The sequence below is a fragment of the Coregonus clupeaformis genome, chromosome 31 (assembly GCF_020615455.1).
Source record: "Coregonus clupeaformis isolate EN_2021a chromosome 31, ASM2061545v1, whole genome shotgun sequence".
Classification (NCBI taxonomy): Eukaryota; Metazoa; Chordata; class Actinopteri; order Salmoniformes; family Salmonidae; genus Coregonus; species Coregonus clupeaformis.
The window spans coordinates 8,725,785-8,744,391 of NC_059222.1; the positions used below are offsets into that span (position 1 = coordinate 8,725,785).

Here is an 18,607-nt window from a genome sequence, read left to right on the forward strand (position 1 = left end):
GTATATATTACTGAGGAAAAAAATGAATTTAATCAATTTTAGAACAAGGCTGTAACGTAATAATGTGGAAAAATACTTTCCGAATGCACTGTATGGTGTAGCGTTAAGATTTCCCTTCACTGGAACTAATGGGCCTAGTCCGAACCATGACAACTTTACAGTTGGCACTGTGTATTGGGGCAGGTAGCGTTCTCCTGGCATCCGCCAAACCCTGATTTGTCCGTCGGACTGCCAGATTGTGAAGTGTGATTCATCACTCCAGAGAACGCGTTTCCACTGCTCCAGAGTCCAATGGTGGCGAGCTTTACACTGCTCCAGCCAAAGCTTGGCATATGCTCATGGTGATCTTAGGCTTGTGTACGGCTGCTCGGCCATGGAAACCCATTTCATGAAGCTCCCGACGAACAGTTATTGTGCTGACGTTGCTTCCAGAGGTTATTTGGAACTCGGTAGTGACTGTTGCAACCAAGAACAGACAATTTTTACACGCTTCAGCACTTGGCGGTCCCGTTCTGTGAGCTTGTGTGGCCTACCTCTTCACGGCTGAGCCGTTGTTGCCCCTAGACGTTTCCACTTCACAATAACAGCACTTACAGTTGACCGTGGCAGCTCTAACAGGGCAGAAATGTGATGAACTGACTTGTTGGAAAGGTGCCATTCTACTACCAATGTTTGTCTATGGAGATTGCATGGCTGTGTGCTCGATTTGATACACCTGTCAGCAACGGGTGTGGCTGAATAACCGAATACACTCATTTGAAGGGTTTCCATATACTTTTGTATATATAGTGTACTTCTCCTGTAAAATTACAATAACTTACTTGCTACTGAGTTGCTGTTAAAATACACATATACACATACTAATCAGGGGAAATGGGAACCAGGTGTGCGTAATGAGACAAGACAGTCCGGGGTTGGTGGTAATGATCCAGGTCAGTGACGCCTAGAAGACTGGTGACATAGACCTCCGGAGCTGGTGAACGGAATGAGCAGCAGTACCGGGGGGATCCGTGACAGTACCCCCCCACCGACATGCTGCACCAGCAGCAGGACGACACTGGCCTCGGGGACGACCACAGGAACGCGGTGCGGGTCAGTCAGGGCGCCGACGGTGAAAATCCCTGGTCAGCAGAGCGTCCAGGATGTCCACCGCAGGAACCCAGCACCGCTCCTCTGGGCCGTACCCCTCCCAGGCACTGGAGACGCCCGATGCCTCGAATCCAGGACTTCACGGACCAAGTACGCCGGACCTCCCTCGATGTCCAGATGAGGAGGCGGAGCGTCACTGGGTCCAGCCTCTGCGTCGGGTTAATGCGGTAATCAGCAGGGAGTTGCAAACGGTACGTTACCTCATTAACCCTCCTCAGGATGTTTAAACAGCCCCACAAACCACGGGCTCAGCTTCCGGCAGGGCAAGCGGAGGGGCAGGTTCCGGGTGGAGAGCCAGACCCGGTCGCCTGGAGAGAAAACAGGCGCCTCACTGCGTTGGAGGTCGGCCTATTCCTTGTGCCGACGCACGGCCCACTGAAGACGAGTGTGCGCAGCTTTCCAGATCTCCTCAGCGCGCCGAACCCACACAGTATTTATTTACTGTAAAATTATCATTTTATCAGTATCATAACATTTACAGTAATTGCGTACAGTGTAGCTTTGTAAGCACAACTTTAAAGCATCAGTTGAAGCATATTGATTTGACTACAAGTATCAAGTTCACTATACTAAGTTGAAGTAACTTTAGATTAAGTTAACACGGAATCCGGATTGGACTTGATTTAAAATTTTAAGGCAGCAAGATAACACACTTTTTTGTTGACGCAACAAATCTTTTTAAACAATGACCAATTGCAGTATGTTTCAGTTAAGTTGACTTTGGAAAATTAGCTGAAACAACTAAAAGGCAAAATAGGTTTTTACAGTGTACATGCGCATGCACACTTAGCCATTCACTGTGTCTTTGGTGTTTTATTATTAAGACCCTATTGCCGTGACAGGGAACAGAAATCCAAGTGGAAGAGAAACTCTGAGCTGAGGTAAATTGGGAATGTACTGTCAGCAGTTTTACTGACAAAGGCTGTGTGTGTGTGTGTGTGTGTGTGTGTGTGAGGGGATATACAGGCTATTGGTAGTGAAAGATAAGCCTTAGGATTGCTGTGGCAGAGAGCTGTGTGCTGCTGGCTGGGGTGATAATGACCCTATCATGCCTGTTGACTCTCTCTGGATGACTGGGTGGCAAATCTTCTCTATGATTGTGTGCGTGTGTGTGTGTGTGTGTAGGGGGACGATATTTATAAACTTTTTTGCTGTTCTAGCCCAACTTTATACTACTAGTCTGCGCATCCTGCATTGGTGTAGACTGGTGTAGACTCAGGAGGTGTGTATGCGTGCGTGTTGAAAGGGCTGATTGACTTTGTCCTCCTCTTATCAGGGCTGTATCACTCAGATTCTCAGCAGCAGGCTGTGCTTTTGTCTCCTCTGGACCAGCAATCATCCTCCTAAATCAATATCTGCCCCTGCAAGACCAGCCACACACTGCCCTTTATCACTATTAGGACTGAGAGATTTGGACAGTTTCTCTTCAAATTCAACCAAAACCCACATCTGTTGTTTTAAGTGGGTTATTATTCTCTGTTTTCTAAGATGTTTGTGTATCGGGCACGTGTGTGTGTGTTCTTGAGTTTGAGGAGAGAGGTTTCTCTCCGTCTTTGTCGCCTCAGTGCTGTAAGTGTGTGTGCGTGTGTGTGTTTCTGCCATCATTTCGTGTGTGTTTGTGTGTGTTATCTAACCTAATGTGGGACCTTACACTACCGGTCAGAAGTTTTAGAACACCTACTCATTCAAGGGTTTTTCTTTATTTTTACTATTTTCTACATTGTAGAATAATAGTGAAGACATCAAAACTATGAAATAACACATATGGAATCATGTAGTAACCAAAAAAGTTTTAAACAAATCAAAATATATTTTATATTCTTCAAATAGCCACGCTTTGCCTTGATAACAGCTTTGCACACTCTTGGCATTCTCTCAACCAGCGTCACCTGGAATGCTTTTCCAACAGTCTTGAAGGAGTTCCCACATATGCTGAGCACTTGTTGGCTGCTTTTCCTTCACTCTGCGGTCTGACTCATCCTAAACCATCTCAATTTGGTTGAGGTCGGGTGATTGTGGAGGCCAGGTCATCTGATGCAGCACTCCATCACTCTCCTTCTTGGCCAAATAGCCCTTACACAGCCTGGAGGTGTGTTGGGTCATTGTCCTGTTGAAAAACAAATGATAGTCCCACTAAGCCCAAACCAGATGGGATGGCGTATCACTTCAGAATGTTGTGGTAGACATGCTGGTTAAGTGTGCCTTGAATTCTAAATAAATCACAGACAGTGTCATCAGCAAAGCACCCCCACACCATAACACCACCTCCTCCATGCTTTACAGTGGGAAATACACATGCGGAGATCATCCGTTCACCCACACCGCGGTTGGAACCAAAAATCTCCAATTTGGACTCCAGACCAAAGGACAGATTTCCACCGGTCTAATGTCCATTGCTCGTGTTTCTTGGCTCAAGCAAGTCTCTTCTTCTTATTGGTGTCCTTTAGTAGTGCTTTCTTTGCAGAAATTCGACCATTAAGGCCTGATTCACACAGTCTCATCTGAACTGTTGATGTTCAGGCTGGTAACTCTAATGAACTTATCCTCTGCAGCAGAGGTAACTCTGGGTCTTCCATTCCTGTGGCGGTCCTCATGAGAGCCAGTTTTATCATAGCGCTTGATGGTTGTTGCGACTGCACTTGAAGAAACTTTCAAAGTTCTTGAAATGTTCCATATTGACTGACCTTCATGTCTTAAAGTAATAATAATAATAATATGCCATTTAGCCATTTAGCTTTTATCCAAAGCGACTTACAGTCATGCGTGCATACATTTTTGTGTATGGGTGGTCCCGGGGATCGAACCCACTACCTTGGCGTTACAAGCGCCGTGCTCTACCAGCTGAGCTACAGAGGACCAAAGTAATGATGGACTGTCGTTTCTCTTTGCTTATTTGAGCTGTTCTTGCCATAATATGGACTTGGTCTTTTACCAAATAGGGCTATCTTCTGTAAACCCCCCATACCTTGTCACAACACAACTGATTGGCTCAAACGCATTAAGAAGGAAAGAAATTCCACAAATTAACTTTTAAGAAGTTAACACCTGTTAATTGAAATGCATTCCAGGTGACTACCTCATGAAGCTGGTTGAGAGAATGCCAAGAGTGTGCAAAGCTGTTATCAAGGCAATTGGTGGCTATTGGAAGAATCTCAAATATAAAATATATTTTGATTTGTTTAACACCTTTTTGGTTACTACATGATTCAATATGTTATTTCATAGTTTTGATGTCTTCACTATTATTCTACAATGTAGAAAATAGTAAAAATAAAGAAAAACCCTTGAATGAGTAGGTGTTCTAAAACTTTTGACTGGTAGTGTATATATAAAGGTGTTAATCCAGTTTGCAGTGCAGAGAAATTATCCATATCTCGCTGTAGGAGCCACAGCTCCACCTCCACCGCTCCTCCAAGTCCCTCTAGTCTAACTTCTGTTGTTCTCCCTCCTATAACTAGATTACACCATGTTTATAGCTGATGTGGAACTGCTGTAGGCCTGTATTGATGACGTTAGCCAGCTATAACTAGTAGTGATGAACCACAGTTTCGGGAGTGTATGGGGAGAGCCAAGCAGTGTGTCAGTTTGATAGAATAGTTTTGAGAAACAATATATTTTTAAAAGTGAATCTCGGTGCAAAAAGACAATAATTAGAGAAAATGGTTGTCATAACAATGTTTATTTGTTTACGTCCCCTTGTACATACAGCGGGTTTGGTACTTTAGAGAGGATGCTGTTTTAAAGCTTTCCAGGGAGTGGTCCTCTGTAGCTCAATTGGTAGAGCATGGCGCTTGCAACGCCAGGGTAGTAGGTTCGATCCCCGGGACCACCCATACGTAAAAATGTATGCGCACATGACTGTAAGTCGCTTTGGATAAAAGCGTCTGCTAAATGGCATATTATTATTATTATTATTATTATTATTATTATTATTATTATTTAACCGCTCTGCTCTCTGACCCATGCCTCCAACAGACAATTAGAGCTGTGTGAAAAATAACGGCTCATCAAACCGTTGTTGGTTCTTACTTTAACTACCGACAAGACAATACTCCTCTGCATAATATTCCAGTGATAATGGTGTGTGTGTTTGTTTATTGTTGTGCCAGGCCTATCAAACACTTCCTATTATTAATATTGCTCATTATGTTGGAGCGGCAGGTAGCATAGGGGTTAGAGCGTTTAGCCAGTAACCAAAAGGTAGTTAGCTCGAATCCCCGAGCCAACAAGGTGAAAAAATTTTTTATGTGCCCTTGAGCAAGGCACTTCATCCTAATTGCTCCAGGGTCGCCATTGATAATGGCTGACCCTGGCCGTGACCCCTCTTTCGGGGGATGTCTCAGGGGGAGTTAGGATTTGTGCAAAAAACACATTTCCATTTCACACATACGTATAATCCACAATTGTACATGTGTGAAACAGGACAAATATAAACACCCATCAAATTATTATTATTCCCAAAGTAATTGTTTGCCTCTCTCTACCCCCTCTCTCTCCAGCTCTCCCCATGGTGAGGAATTGTAATGATCCTACTCCGACCCCTCAGAGCAGGTCTATGGGGGATGTGGAGGAGCTGGCTGCCAGCTATGAACGCAAACTCATAGAGGTGGGTACTACTACTACTGTTACTGTCTGGCTCAGTCTTACTCCAACCAGTCCTTAGGCAGCTGAGTTGGCTGCATTTCATTCCAGTCTTACTCCAACCAGTCCTTAGGCAGCTGAGTTGGCTGCATTTCATTCCAGTCTTACTCCAACCAGTCCTTAGGCAGCTGAGTTGGCTGCATTTCATTCCAGTCTTACTCCAACCAGTCCTTAGGCAGCTGAGTTGGCTGCATTTCATTCCAGTCTTACTCCAACCAGTCCTTAGGCAGCTGAGTTGGCTGCATTTCATTCCAGTCTTACTCCAACCAGTCCTTAGGCAGCTGAGTTGGCTTCATTTCATTCCAGTCTTACTCCAACCAGTCCTTAGGCAGCTGAGTTGGCTGCATTTCATTCCAGTCTTACTCCAACCAGTCCTTAGGCAGCTGAGTTGGCTGCATTTCATTCCAGAAAGTAGCTTTCTCCCTTCTACCCTCATTCACTCCCTTTGATGGAGCTGATGGATAAGTCATGGATCTCTATGCATATGGCAGTAACTAGTTGGAGCTCAAATGTTTATTATTTTCTACTGAGCCATTTACTTTATGTTCGTATTCTTATCTTTTGTTATTTCTCATTGTTGTTGCATTGTCGAGAAGGAACCCGCAAGTAAGCATTTCATTGGAAGGTGTATACCATGTGTATCCTGTACATACGACTAATACAGGCAAACCAGTATGAAAATGTATGCACTCACTAACTGTAAGTCGCTCTGGATAAGAGCGTCTGCTAAATGACTAAAATGTAAATGTAAGTACAACTTGAAACTATCTACCCAGTCATCACAGATCAATGAAGGGGATTGCTTTCACCAATCCAGCCTGGTCAGATCACTCAGTGATTACTTCAAGAAAGGATTTCTAAAGTATTCAAAGTCACTGAGTTTGTAGGCAGCTGATGCAAAGTTCCAATTCTGTTTTTACACATGATGATGCAGACTCACAGTCACTCAGAGACAGAGCCAGGGAGTGGGTGGTTCTGGGAGTTCTTGGCATGCTGGGTAACTAATGACCAACCGACGGTGTGACACTCTGTGCTGAGAGACAATGACATCACCAAACCCCGGGAACACCGTCCGCCTCTATTTTAATGAGGTCGCAGTCAATTATTCATAAGTGTTTTATATTTATTTAATAAGAAATAATTCAGTTTGTGTTTGGGAAAACTATAACTTCACTTATTTATGCATTTATGTATGTCTTTCTTATCGTGTTTACTTATTGATGGGTTAATTTGCTTGCCTGTCAGTCTCAATACGGCTTTCCTAAACATGCTGGGACGGGGACTGCCGTTTTCTCTTTAAATCCCAGTTCAACGGTATGACAACTTTATTTAAATGGCCTGGCAGACAGTGTACATTTTTATTTTGTTCTTTTTATTATGTTCCTAACTGGTTTGCCTGTTTATGTTCTCTCTGAAGTCATGGTAACATGCAGATGGTTAGACTACAGCAGCTTGGGTAGTACTGTTGGCTGTTGCTATTGACGATGGGTTTTACTGGTGGCCACAGTGAAATGGTTGGAAAATATAGGAGATTTGCTTTCATTAGGAATATGTAATAACCACATGTATAACCAAAGGTATTTATAACCAAGTTCAGAGGTGTGATATGAGATACTATAATATTGTAAGATACTATTATGGGATATAGTAGTCTTTTTTTGGAGAAGAGATGGATATGTGTTTGAGGATGTTTGTTCTACAATGAGATTTGTGTGTGTGTGTTGTAACAGTGAGATATGTGTGTGTGTTGTAACTGTGAGATATGTGTGTTTGTGTGTGTGTGGTATAACAGTGAGATATGGGTCGGGGACTCCTGTGGGATCTCTGCATCTTCCTTTTGATCTGTTCTCTCTCTCATTAATTATCCAACAGCAAAAACACCACAACAATTACGAACAGACTTTCTTTCTGTTCAATTTAGAAAAGGCTCACAATAATACCAGCTTATGCCTGGAAACATGCTCCGCTGTAGCCATTCCTATATTGATCTTAAATATGGTTGAGATGGATGGACTAAATAAGGCTCAACAAATTGCCAATTTGTGTGTGGGTCTGCATGTACGTGCTCGTGAATGTACGTGCGCGTGCCTGTGTGTGTTCTTGCATGCGTGCCCATCTGAGTGGACAGCTTAGTCCTCTACCCGCCCCCTCCTCCTCCTTCCCCACCACCTGTCTCCCTGCTCATGTCAATTCCTGTTTGTGGAGATTGCTGGGTAAAGTGAGTCAGTGAGAGAGCGACAGTGTGCACCCAGACACTGACACCAATCTCCCCCCTCTCGTCCTCCCTCCATTCCTCCCTTGCCTTCACATTCATCCCCCTATCTGCCACACACATTCATCCATCCCTCTCTCACGCTACTGCTCTGAGGGAAAGCTAAGCTTGTCGTCTCTTCTTTCCACTTCTGTCTGTTCTCTCTCTTCAGACTCGTTTCACATTCAATTACTTGCGTTAGATAGCAGGTCAACTATGGTGGCCGTTTCTGCTTAGGATGGGACTTCTCTGTACAGGCTCCCAGCTCAGCACTGCAACTCTGCTCGCCTCACACTAACTGCTGCTCGCTTCACACTACTGTCAGCCTGGGGAGAGAGAGAGAGAGAGAGAGAGAGAGAGGGAGGGGAGGAAGGGAGAGAGAGAGAGAGGGAGGGTGTGGGAGAAAGGGGGAGGGAACTGCCAGGATCACCTGCATCACAACAGGGCCATGTAGAACTGTCATATGGCCCACAAACAGAGAGTGCCTGAGTTAGGAAACTGGTCATTAATTTTACTGATAAGTTAGTTTGTAGGTCCTAAATAACTTTAAATAAACCTAAACTAACTGCTCTCAATAAGATGCATTGCTATTTCTGAGAGTTTTAATGGAAAAGCTGAATTAGAAAATGGACAACATTTCTAAATTCAAACCCAGTTAAACAAAACATTGAATGAATGAATGCAGTGACTTGGTCCTGTCTTCCCGACCAGCGCTGCATGGTGAGTAATGAGATTGAAAGTGTTGTCGAAACCGCATGTGAACTCATCGCCTGTTTAACTAAATTGGGAGCGCTAGCACGTGGCTGTGACTGACTGAAATAACATGTGCGGCTGCAGAATAACAAACTGATTAGCTCCCTCTCACTGAGAATTAATTGGGTTCCTTCACGCTTCAAATTAATTCATTTCTTAATGTCCTAGAGGTGATGAATGGATTGAGTTTTCCAGAATGATCTGATGTTCCGGAATGGTCTGATGTTCCTTCAGTGAGTTATGTTGTTCTGAGGTGGTAGCTAGGAACCTTTCTGTTGTGTTGTTCAGTGTTCCCCACAGGGAGGCTGTTGGACCTCGCTAGTGCTGTTGGTACTCCAAATGCCAGCTGAGTCATGTGTGTGCACGCAAGTGTGTGTGTTTGTACCTGTGTGTGCGTACTCGTGTTTGTGTGTGGGTGTGTTCACATCATTCAACATGCCCTTTGTCTCTACCAGTCTCTGTAGAGTTAGACGACTTCAAGGAAGCTGCAGGTTCACTCCTGAGATGGGAAAGTTGAATGTTGAGTGCATTTCAAAGTAGAAGCAGTGGAAGCAGGAGTGTTTTGATGGTGCTGCCTTCAAAGATGTCAAGTTCTGCATTTGAATGCCCAACTCTATCTACCTGATCCTGAGGTCACTGTGTTTGAATTCATTAATCTGAAGTCTGGAAAGGTAAAAACTACTGTATTTATTAATAGTGACCTAGAAACGTAGGTGAATGTTGAAATGTTAGCTAAGTATTAAATAATTATAGCCAAGCTGGAAAACTATAACAAAGGAAAAGTTTGTTCCCTCACCTCTCCCAGATGCCATGTTGAGGTTATGTTTCAACGTTGTGCTATAAGATAAGGATTGTCTTCATTATTCCTTGTTTTTTAACTACTATAATTCTTTCTCTCCGTCATAATAACAGACAAAGATATTTCTTAAAGTAACCATTTTCAAACTAACCTGGTACTGAAGTGAATTCCTTTGTCATTCTCAAACTAACCAGGTACTGAAGTGAATTCCTTTGTCATTCTCAAACTAACCTGGTACTGAAGTGAATTCCTTTGTCATTCTCAAACTAGCCTGGTACTGAAGTGAATTCCTTTGTCGTTTTCATCCCAAACATTCCTGTTAAAGCCAAATCCAACAACCAGGCTAAAACATTCTGTGTCACTTTAAAATGAAACTCTATGATGTCTAATTTTAACCCAGTGTGTTTGAGGTGGTATACTCCGTGTATTAGGGTCAGTGATGGCTACAGACATGTCAGAAATTACATCATTCACCTGTCATACCCAGACGTCCCTGTCCTCAATCTACCCTGACACCTGATGTCCCCAGACAAATGAATGGATGTCACAGGTATCTGGCTGTCTCTGTTTGTGACACGCTGGTGGCAGAAACCTATCACCCTGTCCAGGTCTGTTAGGGACACTGACAGCTGATGTCGTGAGCAGCCTGGACTCAACCACTGTGTGTGTGTGCGTGCGTGCATGTGTTTGTGCGCATCCGATTAGCTGATTAGCCAAACTGTCACTCTTATGGTTCCACTGTGTATCATTGTTGACTGGTTCTTGGAGTCTGTTGTTTCAGTTCATATACAGCTGCAAGGATCAGGTGTGTGTTCCAGACTGTAAATAACCCTGTGTGTGTGTGTGGGTGTGTTTTTACTAGGTGGCTGAGATGCATGGCGAGCTGATAGAGTTCAATGAGCGTCTGTACCGTTCTCTGATGGCCAAAGACCACCTCATCATCCAAATGAAACAGGAACTCATTGATCTCAGAGGACCAGTGAGTTACCCTCTACACACACACAAATGCCTGCATACACACACACACTACGGGAGATTGCCGGCCACTCGGTAACAAATCAACTGCCCAAGGCTACCTCTTATCCCAAAGCTCCAGCCCTCATCTGCTGGCCCAGCTCTGGCCGCACACTGGCTGGCTGACCAGGCGAGCTGTATGTGTGGTTCTCTGGTCCCTGGGACTGGAGCAGGAGGGGAGTAAAGGAGATGTGGCCCCCTCTACCCAGCCCTGTGGCCCTGTCCCTGTGGTGTGAGAGCCCAACTTCATCCTCTCTACACCAGACCCTTCTGTTCTATTCATAGACAGTCCACACATTGAAAATGAAAGACAAGGGTGTTGACACACACAAACACACACACACACACCCATAGCCCCCGCCACACAGACACACACAAAGGATTACCCTTGCATGTGTCCCTGGGCCGTGGGGGAATTTGAGGAGAAGTGGCAGACATATTATAGGGATGGATCTCTTATAGCCACGCTGGGTAATAGTGTCCATCTCTGCCGCTGGCGCTCCCTCCTATCCAGGGACTAACAACAACAAGAGGTCCTATGGCGTCACACACTACACTATGAGTTCTAATAGTTTTTTGTAGTGTATACAGTACGTTGATGTGATAGTGGTGGTGATGGGGTGGGGGGGGGGGGCAGAGTACAGTAACGTCACAATGCTCTGCTCCACTGGTCACACAGACAGACACCAGGATCTACCCAACCCTGCTACTCAGACACAGAGGGTTCTGCAAAGTAAAAATGGATGAAGGGTAGCTTACATAGTAACGCAGTGACATTTTGTATAAACAGTAACATTTTGCTCTCTCTATCTCTCTCTCTCTCTCCGTCTCTCTCTCGCTCCATCTCCCTCTCCTTACTTTTGAATATAGGTTCCTGGTGACCTGAGCCAGACTTCTGACGACCCCAGCCTATCAGATTTTGAGACGTAAGCAGCTTCTATCTCCCCATATCTACATCTATATCTACATGAGCGGTGTCTATCTCTACTATATATATGTCTATGTGTATCTCTGGCACCACGGCTCAGCTCTATCATTGTCATCTCTGTCTCTATCACCTTAGTGAAAATATCTTTCTTCCTCTCTCGCTCCTGGTCTCTCCCTCTACCTCTCTGTTTGAAAATGTCTGACAGTGAGTGAGAATGACAGTGTTTAAAATAAGGGGAGGCCAACCCCAGCCCTGTAGATCCCCTGTCAGAAGACACTAAATCATTTGATTATTCATGGTAGGCTATATACTCTGTATATTGTAAACATACAGTACTGTGTACACTGAGTGTACAAAATATATTTCCATGACATAGACTGACCAGGTGAATCCAGGTGAAAGCTATGATCTCTTATTGATTACTCAGTGTACAGTACCAGTCAAAAGTTTGGACACACCTACTCATTCAATGGTTTTTCTTGATGTTTACTATTTTCTACATTGTAGAATAATAGTGAAGACATCAAAACTATGAAATAACACATATGGAATCATGTAGTAACCAAAAAAGTGTTAAACAAATCAAAATATATTTTATATTTGAGATTCTTCAAAGTAGCCACCCTTTGCCTTGATGACAGCTTTGCACACTTTTGCCATTCTCTCAACCAGCTTCATGAGGTAGTCACCTGGAATGCATTTCAGTTAACAGGTGTGCCTTGTTAAAAGTTCATTTGTGGAATTTCTTTCCTTAATGCGTTTGAGCCAATCATTTGTGTTGTGACAAGGTAGGGGTGGTATACAGAAGATAGCCCTATTTGGTAAAAGACCAAGTCCATATTATGGAAAGAACAGCTCAAATAAGCAAAGAGAAACGACAGTCCACCATTACTTTAAGACATGAAGGTCAGTCAATATGGAACATTTTCAAGAACAACAACCATCAAGCGCTATGATGAAACTGGCTCTCTTGAGGACCACCAGAGGAAAGGAAGACCCAGAGTTCATTAGAGTTAACTGCACCTTAGAGTTCAAGTAACAGACACATCTCAACATCAACTGTTCAGAGGTGACTGCGTGAATCAGGCCTTCATGGTCGAATTGCTGCAAAGAACCACTACTAAAGGACACCAATAAGAAGAAGAGACTTGCTTGGGCCAAGAAACACAAGCAATGGACATTAGACCGGTGGAAATCTGTCCTTTGGTCTGATGATTCCAAATTTGAGATTTTTGGTTCCAACCGCCGTGTCTTTGTGAGGCGCAGAGTAGGTGAACGGATGATCTCTGCATGTGTGGTTCCCACCGTGAAGCATGGAGGAGGAGGTGTTATGGTATGGGGGTGCTTTGCTGGTGACACTGTCTGTGATTTATTTAGAATTCAAGGCACACTTAACCAGCATGGTTACCACAGCATTCTGCAGCGAGACACCATCCCATCTGGTTTGGGCTTAGTGGGACTATCATTTGTTTTTCAACAGGACAATGACCCCAAACACACCTCCAGGCTGTGTAAGGGCTATTTGATCAAGACAGAGAGTGATGGAGTGCTGCATCAGATGACCTGGCCTCCACAATCACCCGACCTCAACCCAATTGAGATGGTTTGGGATGAGTTGGACCGCAGAGTGAAGGAAAAGCAGCCAACAAGTGCTCAGCATATGTGGGAACTCCTTCAAGACTGTTGGAAAAGCATTCCTCATGAAGCTGGTTGAGAGAATGCCAAGAGTGTGCAAAGCTGTCATAAAGGCAAAGGGTGGCTACTTTGAAGAATCTAACATTTTATATATATTTTGATTTGTTTAACACTTTTTTGGTTACGACATGATTCCATATGTGTTATTTCATAGTTTTGATGTCTTCACTATTATTCTACAATGTAGACAATAGTAAAAATAAAGAACAAGCCTTGAATGAGTAGGTGTGTCCAAACCTTTGACTGGTACTGTATATGCAGGTGTTGTACTAACTGCTAATAGAACCCGGCTAGTACTTTATGATAACTACTTTATTGAGGAAAAATGTACTTACTTAAAATGTACAACTGTGACATATGGCTGTCTCACCCAGCTATCTTAAGATGAATGCGCTAACTGTAAGTCGCTCTGGATAAGAGCATCTGCTAAATGACTAAAATGTACAAATGTAAAAAATGGCTATTTGTAAAGAAAGCCTGTTGCCACTAGCTCTCCTGATCCAGGGATGACCCTTGTCTCATTAGGAGAAGATTGGTTTAAAACAGAGATGAACTGAGGTGGTCACCCACTTGACCACTTTCCTCTTGCCCTCATTTGCTCCGGTGAAAAGAGAACACAGTGCAACCTTTGTGATGGAGGCTGTTGCTATGTCACTGTGCTGTTTAAATCAGTTATGCCCCTCATTAAACACAGGGAACAGGAGTAAAGGACTAGAGGGCTGTAACACCTGACTATTACTGGGTGCCTGAAATGGCACCCTATTCACTATATAGTCCACTACCTTTGACCAGGGCCCATAGGGCTCTGATCAAAAATAGTGTACTATGTAAGGGAAAGTGTTGGGGGTAACACATTACAAAAGTAACGCGTTACGTAATCAGATTACTTTTACGAGTAACACGTTACTTGTTGAAATTGTATAATATTATTACCGTTACTCTGTCAAACAACAAAGAACTGGTGGCTCGAGAGAAAGATTTTGAATGAAAAGATAGAAAATCTGTATACATGTTTGACTTACAGTATATATAGCTAACTGTATAGATGTTTGTCTTACAGTATATATAGCTAACTGTATAGATGTTTGTCTTACAGTATATATAGCTAACTGTATAGATGTTTGTCTTACAGTATATATAGCTAACTGTATAGATGTTTGACTTACAGTATATATAGCTAACTGTATAGATGTTTGACTTACAGTATATATAGCTAACTGTATAGATGTTTGTCTTACAGTATATATAGCTAACTGTATAGATGTTTGACTTACAGTATATATAGCTAACTGTATAGATGTTTGACTTACAGTATATATAGCTAACTGTATAGATGTTTGACTTACAGTATATATAGCTAACTGTATAGATGTTTGACTTACAGTATGTATAGCTAACTGTATAGATGTTTGACTTACAGTATATATAGCTAACTGTATAGATGTTTGACTTATAGTATATATAGCTAACTGTATAGATGTTTGACTTACAGTATATATAGCTAATGAAGCAGCCCATACATAGCGCATTACTTGTAGACTAGCACAGGAAAGCAGCGCCAGTAAGTAGCCTATCTTTGATAGTAACGCAAAGTAATATAACTAGTAATATAACGTGTTACTTTCCACACAGTCATATTGTAAAGTAACGCAATACTTTTGTTAAATGTAAAGAGTAATATGTAATATACTTTTTCAAGTAACTAATCCTGACACTGATAGGGGATAGTGTGCGATTTTGAAATCACCCTGTGTGTCTGAAACACTGTGTTCCAGCAAGGTGGTAGTAATGTACTCTGGTAGGAGTTAGTGAGGAGCACCTCAGCGGTCAAACCACAGTCAGAACCATACAGTTATCATGGTTTTATACTCTACTTGCCTGACGACTCATCCTGAATTGAATTCCGCTGCTCTATCGATTTCTCCATACATTCATGGTGGAGAAGAAACGCTAGTGGGTGTGGCGTTTGGCCGGAGCTGTGTGGATGGGTAGCCAGGCTAATACTTTATGTTTCCTGACGACGTAATCGTCATATAATCATAGTAGTAGTAGTGAATTCTTTAATCTATTGAAGACCCTCTCTTTAATGTTGTAGTATTTGTTATGAATGACAGCTTCCCTGCGATGAATACTACAGTATCTTTATCTCTTACTGTGTATTCCTCTCCCCCAGGGCTCACCGTGCTCTCATCAATGTCTGGATTCCCTCTGTGTTTCTGCAAGGCCGAGCTGCTAACGCCTACCATGTATACCAGGTAAGAAATACACTAACACCAGATCCTAGTGTACTAAACAAACACAAATTGTATTTGCAGATCAAGACATCCTAATTTTCTGGTATCCCATTTCTGTGTTAGGTTGTTGAATGGAGTAAATAGTAAACTAACACCCAGCATATGCCCTGGCCTCGATAACTGCTTTTTATTGTACCTAGCACATTGACTAGGCGTGAAACCTCAGGTCTCTCACTGTGTCGCCTTCCTTCCTGTTCTCCCCTGAGGGAAAATGTGTCACTGCCTTGCTCAGTTCCACTCTCCTCGGTCAGGAAGAGGAGCCACAGTGTAGCGAGGTGAAACCAGAAATGATGGGACACGACAGGTGACACAACCTCAGCAGAGAGATAGTCGAGCCTGATTGGCTTGCTCCCGAACTGAACTACATAAAAGTCTGCTCTTGTATCTCTGCCACTGCAGTGTGGTGTGAAGACATAACACGCACCCCTGGACAGAATAGTACAGGCCTGGGCAGCTGCCTCCAGATGTGTACCCCCTGATAAGTAGTGACAGAATGCTGGTATTGGAGAGTAAAAGGTTATGGCTGATAAGACATCAATGATCCGATCGGTACAGAAAGGAATCAGAGGTCATTCAATGTTTTGCTGGGAACTTCAGTTGATGGATTTAGCATTGAACTTCTATATTCTAGTTAAATGGTTATGTAAATATACTTCATTGATTTAATGACACCTGTTTTTACTAGCGCTTTGAAACTATTGCTTAGTCTAGCCTCAGTCAATGGCTGTATCCTGTATAGTCATTTGTGCCTTTGTGGTGTGTTCTCAGGGGTCTATTTGTCTAATAGATCCCTACGGAAACATTACTATTGTTCTTAATAGACTAGATAGATGAGAACGGTTTGCCATTGTGAGAATAGGTATTTCTCATACAGAAGGTCCATACACCTGTTCTTAAATATCATTTGAAAGAGAGACTACTGGTATTACAGAAATTTAGTTCTAGAATGTGATTAAAAAACAAAATGTTCCCATTACAACCAGCCAACCAGGTCACAACCCTCGGCCAGTCATTCCAGACAACCTGTTCCTGTACTGTTCTGATGACAGCAGGGCCTAAAAGTCAGCACCACCCAGCAGAAAACAACACCAGAATCACGCAGCTCCGTTTCCAATGATGGAGAGGGGGGAGAAGATAAATAGAGAGAGAGAGAGACAGAGAAGTGAGAGGGAGAGATAAAGAGAAATGAGAGCCAGAGAAGCGTGGCATTCTTCTCAGCCACTAGATTACAAGGCATTTATGGAGCAGGCAAATTGCTTGTTCTCCATTCCCTGTCTTTGCCTTTCTCAAAAGCCACTTTTCTTCTCTGTTTGAAATGACTCTCTATGCAGACAGAACAAGGCCTGGGATGCCCATAGAGAGAGGCTGTGATGGATTCTCACTATTATCACTCCTGTTTTGTTCTCCCCAGACGAGCTCTCCGTCCTTCCCCTACTGTCTCCCTCTCTCCCTCCTTTCATAATGAGGCTATAACGGCAGCTGGAAATGATTGTTGCATTCTCATACCATACCAACAAGAAGTTATTATAGAAATGTGTGTCATGGAAAAAAGAATAGAAATGTCATTTCCAAACTGCCAGAGAACACACAGAGAGTAGTTAGAGGTTGTACTTTTTGATCTGTGTTCTTAAGCCCACTGTGTGAGTTAGAGTAGAGGGATCTCCAGTCGCCTCTAGGCAGGGAGCCCTCCTGAGGTTTTTCTCTTCTGCCTCAGAGAAACGAATGAAAGAAAGAAAGAAAACAAAATAATAACAAAACTGAAGAGCCCTTCATTTGCCAGGTGGAGATGATGGATTCACTTTGGCATTTTGTAGTGATAACATACCCTCCCTCCTTCCCAACTCTTTGTGAATCTGACAGAACCAACATAGCAAATCCACAGCGTAGCAAAAAAAATAACAATTCATTAAAGGAAAGTAAAAGCAATGTTATGATTCATGGGCAAACTCTTTGCTTAGTTGAGCACACACACTGTACACACATTTATTTTACCTCTGGTGTGTAGATGCAAAGCAGAGAGGAGATTAAATGGCAGAATGTCAAGTGAAGCCTTGTACTCTAGATGAGCCCCGGCACACAGAATTCACTGGGTTTTTATTCTAAATGAGCGATTCCCTTTGATCAGTAAAAAGCAGCTGAGCCAATTGCTTCCACACAAAGTCAGGCCTGCTGCAAACTTTCCCATATATTTATAACGCTAATGAGATTTGATAACTGCTTTTCTCTCTCTCTCTCTCGCTCTCTCTCTCTCTCCCTTTCCGTTTTTTATTTCAATTCAAAATGTTCTGTGATACCTGCTACTACTGTAGTTCCCCAGAGGCAAGCTGAGAGTGTGTGTTTGTGTGAGAGTGATTGAAAGCGAGTCACAGACACACTAATCGAGCATTCAATAGGCATTATATAAGCTACCTTTGGCTTCCTGTTGGAGCCAAGCCCTTGAACATGCACATACTAGGAGAATAAATCAGCTATAACAATGAATAATTGAGTCGTCCTCGTTGACACGCTTCCAACGTGTGCTGTTCCCATCACATAGATCCCATAGGTCCCCTTCCCCAGAGGTGCACTGTGGGAAAAGTGCTAATGATAATAATCTCTATATTGCATGCAGTTGACTTCACAACGCGCTGAGAGGATCCATACAATGGAGTAGTGGAGGGTTTACGTAGTTCAGTCTGCAGACTCTTTGTGTGTGTGCGTGTTTATTTTGCCAAAGCCTGAGACTGCATTTCATTGGAATCTTTGGCTATGCAAATGAGGGATATCATATCCATATGTAGACCAGAGCCCATTATTAATCTGATTCTTAATTGAGATGATGATGATGATGATGATCAAGTCTGTAAAGATGATCGTGACGGTTATGGTAATGGGGGCCCTTGATGATGGAGATGATGATTATGATGATGGTGGTAGTTCTCTGTGATGGATGTTGATTACTATGAGGATCGTTGTTTTTAGTTGCATCGATTCATCATGAATTGGATCTCCACTATAAAAGCCAATGATTGCCTTTGTTAGATTTCCAGCATTAGAAGAGCACATTAGGCTAGTCGGAGAACTGAGAACATGTTGTACGATCT

At 43.0% G+C, this 18,607-nt stretch overlaps 1 protein-coding gene across 2 annotated transcripts in view; it reads left to right on the top strand.

Annotated features, from left to right (window-relative positions):
* snx29 (sorting nexin 29) overlaps positions 1–18,607 on the top strand; it is a 94,626-nt gene that overhangs the window by 57,211 nt on the left and 18,808 nt on the right. For both annotated transcript variants that reach the window (XM_041858803.2, XM_041858802.2), the window contains exons 15-18: positions 5,649–5,755; positions 10,456–10,572; positions 11,478–11,533; positions 15,404–15,485. In XM_041858803.2, coding sequence (XP_041714737.2) covers positions 5,649–5,755; positions 10,456–10,572; positions 11,478–11,533; positions 15,404–15,485 — 362 coding nt within the window. The remainder of the gene's footprint in view (positions 1–5,648; positions 5,756–10,455; positions 10,573–11,477; positions 11,534–15,403; positions 15,486–18,607) is intronic.